The sequence below is a fragment of the Puntigrus tetrazona genome, chromosome 2 (assembly GCF_018831695.1).
Source record: "Puntigrus tetrazona isolate hp1 chromosome 2, ASM1883169v1, whole genome shotgun sequence".
NCBI lineage: Eukaryota > Metazoa > Chordata > Actinopteri > Cypriniformes > Cyprinidae > Puntigrus > Puntigrus tetrazona.
Genome location: NC_056700.1, coordinates 5,854,907 through 5,860,337, shown reverse-complemented (window position 1 = coordinate 5,860,337; position 5,431 = coordinate 5,854,907). Strand labels below are relative to the sequence as shown.

At 35.3% G+C, this 5,431-nt stretch overlaps 1 protein-coding gene across 1 annotated transcript; it reads left to right on the top strand.

Moving 5' to 3' along the window:
• Positions 1-425: 425 nt before the first annotated feature.
• On the top strand, positions 426-5,213 carry cldn15la (claudin 15-like a). The gene is made up of 5 exons (XM_043223437.1): positions 426-786; positions 2,475-2,639; positions 2,740-2,821; positions 4,647-4,760; positions 4,907-5,213. The coding sequence occupies exons 1-5, from the start codon at positions 570-572 to the stop codon at positions 4,986-4,988; spliced, it is 660 nt and encodes a 219-aa protein (XP_043079372.1). The 5' UTR covers positions 426-569; the 3' UTR covers positions 4,989-5,213.
• The last annotated feature ends 218 nt before the right edge of the window (positions 5,214-5,431 follow it).

Below are 5,431 nucleotides of genomic sequence, written 5' to 3'. Positions count from 1 at the left end.
TTAGTCAGCACAATTTTTTTTTATAATTGTCCATGAGTTTGGTGGCTGAGTGTGTAAAGCTGTTAGTGAGTTATCCCTGCAATTGACTAACCATGCATACAGTGTATTTCCCTGCCTATTGCCAAAGACATTGGTATAAGCACCAGGTTTTCCATAACCCTATAGAACAGGTAGTTTATAAAATAAATGCATAGATGGTTAATTTGGTGAGACAGCTAATCAATTGTGAGCCCTATTTTCAATGCAACATTGGTTTCAATACAGTCACTGAAAGAGACTCTGAAAAACCAATCATAACCAAACATGGTAATAGTTATCAGAGTAAATGTGCTTCACTAGATGATCACGCCCATCATCAACAGCATCGTCATAACCTGAGTGGGTTCTTGGGTGCGGTGATGGCTTTATGACCCTCTGCAAAGGTTGAAGTCCAGCTGCTCAATGAAAAAACAATTCAAACTCCAGTATCAGGCGCAGGGGCAGTGTGGTTTCTAGCATATTATTTTAACATATAATATTTTGTATTTCTTGTATTTTCACTCATTTTGTACGAGAAGTCAGGTGTAAAAATGTCAACAGCATTAGAAGTGACTGGATTCTTCATGTGTTTGGTGGGCTGGGTTGTTACTGGCCTTGCGGTGGCTAACGACTACTGGAAGATATCTAGCATACAAGGCACAGTGATCGTTTCAAACCGCCTCTATGAGAATTTGTGGCATGCTTGTGGTGAGGACAGTTCTGGAAAGGCCAACTGCCAAGACTTTCAGTCCATGTTGGCTTTGCCAGGTAGGTGGCAAATGAAATAAAATGTAGTTGATATTATTGGATTTATGAAAAACTATACTTGAACCTGGAACTTGGTAAAAACTCATTCATTTTGATCTCAATCTCTGGCAGATATTGTGCATTGTAAAATTACAGAGAATTGTCTACATTTATTTCTCTTGATTTCATGTTTTGAGAATTACTGGCTTTTCTTAAATGATAAACATATCATCCAGTATGGGAGAAATCAAGATTTCTGAAACTCTAAATAAATGGAACGAAATTGCTTTGCGCAATGTTTTTTTTTCTAATAAAAGGGACTTTATTGCCATCTATGGTTCCATGAAAAAAAAACTTTCCATTTATGGTTCTTTTTTATTTAATTCATATTTAATTTTTATAGATTTTAAATTTTACAAGCCTGTTCCTTATGTACATACTATGCACCCTGTTACTAAACTTAACCCTACCCCATGTACATTATTGTACTTTCTTGGCTAAGTACACTGTACATTGTAAGTTGTAACAAATCGTCACTGAGGCTGGGATCCATTTGCAGCTTTATTGGAAGTAAATTAATCTGTTCACAGAGCAGAGCTCAAAACATGCAGATGACAGGAGCAGGCAGTATCGACGTCAATAAACAAAGCAGAGTTCAGGGCGGGCAGTGGACAAACATGAGAGTATACTTGCAAGTGGTTAGGGCAGGCAGCAATCCAGAGGCAGTGGTCAGGAAACTGGTGCGGGTCAGTCGGCAGGCAGCAAACATGTAAACGTTAAGCAGACAAAGTAATAACAGGAATCAGTCTGATCACAGGGAAAATGTGAGCTCAGAAATGTTTGTCAAGGTTTGAGCACAGCAACAAGACACAAAGTAGGTATACTGCATCAACAAGATCTCTCCCAGACAAAGATTTCAAAGCAGACTGGGGTTTCAAGATGTGCTGTTCAAGCTCTTTTGAAGAAGCACAAAGAAACAGGCAATGTTGAGGATCGTAGACGCAGTGGTCAGTCAAGGAAACTTAGCGCAGCAGATGAACAGATACATCAAGCTTATTACCCTTCGAAATCAGAAGATGTCCAGCAGTGTCATCAGCTCAGAACTGGCAGAAACCAGTGAGACTCAGGTACACCCATCTACTGTCCGGAGACGTCTGGCCAGAAGTGGCCTTCATCGAAGAGATGCAGCTAAAAACCATACCTCTGAAGTGGGAATAAGGTTAAGCAAACTGGGTTGCAGAAAAATGGCAGCAAGTGCTCTGGACTGATTAGTCAAAATTTTAAATATTTGGCTGCAACCAAAGGTAGTTTGTTCATCGAAAGGCTGGAGAGCATTACAATAATGAATGTCTGCAGGAAACAGTGAAGCATGATGGAGGTTCCTTGAAAATTCGGAGCTACATTTCTGCAGATTTGGTCAGGATTGTGTTCTCAATGCTGAGCAAATGGATCTGAATGTCTCTGACTCCACATTACACTGAGAGATACAGACAGATACTTATCCATCATGCAATACCATCAGGGAGGTGTATGACTGGCCCCAAATTTATTCTGCAGCAAAACCTCAAATTTGACAGATGCATGAAAAACAGGATTTTTGCCTACAGTGTCTCCCGTTAAGCACTTTTGGATGAAAGCTTTGTCGTAGTTTATCATTAAAAATTAAGCAAAAGACTAAACTCAGTTTTGTTTTTTTGTTCTTTTTTTAGTTCATATTCAGGCATGTCGAGCATTGATAATCATCGCCCTGATCCTGGGGCTGGTTGGAATAATTTTATCTACCATGGGGCTGAAGTGCATTAAAATTGGGTCAAAAACAGATGAGTCAAAAGGCAAGACTATGGTCATTGGTGGCATTATCTTCATCTCTGCAGGTAAGCGGAATAACAATATGTGTGCATACATGTTTGTCCCTTTTATTTAGCATATATATAAAAATGAAATTGCTGAGAGAAATATTTTTATTCCCCATAGGTCTATGCACTATGGTGGCTGTATCTTGGTACGCTGCACGGATTGTTGCAGAATTCAATGATCCGTTTTACGGTGGAGTCAAGTGAGAAGTCTTACATTCACACACACAAATGCATACAGGTTTACTTATGTAAACACAGATATGCTGTCATTTATCACCTGTAGTATTTATTGACTGTATCCCAAAGAGGGTTGTGGAAATGGGCATAGCATGGTATGATACTACATGGTAGATACTAAAGATTTTATTATTAATAATGCAATAATTCAATTTACTCTTTTTACAAAAACAATCATACTAACATACTAAAACAATACATTAAGGTGTGTGTGTGTGTGTGTGTGTGTGTGTGTGTGTGTTCTAAAAACAGAAGTAATAAGTCAACATCAATAAGCAAGTAATTACTGATTTTAGATTTTTGCGAACTGTGCCAGAGTCACAAAAAAAAATTGTTAAGGGTTAACCCTTCTGTATCATTGTCAATAATTTCTATATCTACAAAACAAAACAATACAATACAAGTACAATACAAATACACAAACAAATAAATAAATAGTTTTATGTTAGTGTGAGTGTTAGTGCGAATTTTAGACAATGCAGAACAAACATAGACAGAAATTGAGTGGCAACACTTTAAAAAATATCCACACATACACTTACACAAAGAAATATGTGATTTATCAAATGAACTTCAAACTTCAAATGAACTAAAAGTTCAAACTTTAATTGATACAAGCTTAAATTGAGTGCTAGTAGAGAATTTACTTTGTTTTAATTATTGCCTGAACTAAATTACTTAATGAAGAAATGACACTTTTTTATGTAGTATTTATTTCACCATAAAATTACTTTTTACAGTGTAACTAGAAAACAAAAGATTTTGTTGCATGCATGCATGCATGTAAACCTGTTGGTGGAGACTCCCAAAACAATATTAGGAGCCTTAAAATGGAGTAATAGGGTCACTTTAAAAAAGACCACACCTGTGGTCGCCAGATATTCACCTCTCATCTTGTCCACAGTGCTTTGTCACAGCTGGCATTGTTGTCGCCTCAACTTTGTTCATTGTTACTCTTCATCTTCTTTATTAGTGAGGCTGCTACTACTTAGGGATGTGATCTATTCAGAGATGGCAAAAGAACAGACATCCTTAACTCAAGTAAAAGTACAGATTTAAAAAATACTCCAGTACTTTTTTACCTAAGGTTAAAGTAAGGTATGGGCTCTGCATGTTTTCAAGTGAAAAGTACCCATTACTACTACCTGTTTTAGTGTCACCCTGGTAACTGGACCTTACACTATATATGAATACAAAATAACTAACGTTGAACATTTTGTTAGCTAATAAATCTATCACAACTGTAATTAAATAGTTAAAGAATTTAATAATTAAAGGTTATGACTAATTTTCTTGTACTTGTCACTTTTCCCATCAGCAATCTACTGTTATGAACAGAACTTGTTGCAAAACTACCACCTCATTGAATTCTGTTTGAAATAACATAATTTGATTTTAGTTCAATTCAAGTATCAAATTATGATCATGCGTTGTTGTTTTATCTTATAATGGCTTAAATACTATCGATTTTATTGAAACTATACTTTCTAAATTGCCTAAAAGTACGATAATTACATTATTTGCATGTTATTGCATCATTATGAGTCATATTATTCCCTTACCAAAATTAACCATGGTTAGGGTTAGACTGTGGAATTATTAGTTATTATTATTAGTAGTAGTAATTTATTCATAAATTGTTTTTATTCATAATTTTTACAAATTAGGATGTTTTTGGACGCCCTCAAAAGAGTGTTTTGTGAGGTTTGATTAACTTCTGGGTATAAATTTGTCCTCAATATACTGTTAAGCAGGTACACACATCTCACTCTCTGCCTTTGTTTACAGGTTTGAGCTGGGTACTGGTCTCTACATAGGCTGGGCTGGAGCAGCGCTGTGTATACTGGGTGGTGCGTTCCAGTGCAGTGCCTATCAAAGAGTCTCCAAAGCAAAAGAAAAAGGGTAAACCTCAGACTTAAAATATTTCTTTATATGCCCCTTATCTCACACCTTTTATAATGTATGTTGCTCCTTATTTTTCTAATCATCCTGTCTTTATCTTTTTAACTTTTGATCATGTTCTTTTTCCATGTGTTATGTCTTAACAGGGCATACTACCCAGGTGGTAAGCCACAGACAATCTATACTGCAGCTCCATCTAACACAGAGACTTCAAAAGCTTTTGTTTGAGACCAGGGCCACTCATATAAACAAGGCAGAGCTGTTGTTACGTTGGTGTTTGTTTTACTCAATTATGTTTTCTATTTTTTAAGGACTAGAATCTGTTCGCGATGAATGTAGAAATTACTTAAATTATCATGAATGCTGAATTTCTTGAATAAAATACATTGTCTGATTAAATTATAAAAAATAAATGATAAAAAATTATAAAAATTAAATAATTATTTTGCCGTGGTGGTTGTGAATGTGTTTAGACTTTTATTGTGGAAATGGGGCAAGCATTTTACAACAGAGATTAATTCTCACAGTGTATATATATATATATATATATATATATATATATATATATATATATATATATATATATATATATATATATATATATATATATATATATATATATATATAGTGTGTGTGAATGTATATCACAGTGTGTCACTGTGGCATTAAAG

Bases quoted from the DNA above. Each gene is read 5' to 3' on its own strand.
- cldn15la (XM_043223437.1), top strand. From the start codon at position 570: ATGTCAACAGCATTAGAAGTGACTGGATTCTTCATGTGTTTGGTGGGC. The intron at 787-2,474 runs GTAGGTGGCAAA...TTCTTTTTTTAG, and splicing joins GTCCATGTTGGCTTTGCCAG to TTCATATTCAGGCATGTCGA. The intron at 2,640-2,739 runs GTAAGCGGAATA...TATTCCCCATAG, and splicing joins CATTATCTTCATCTCTGCAG to GTCTATGCACTATGGTGGCT.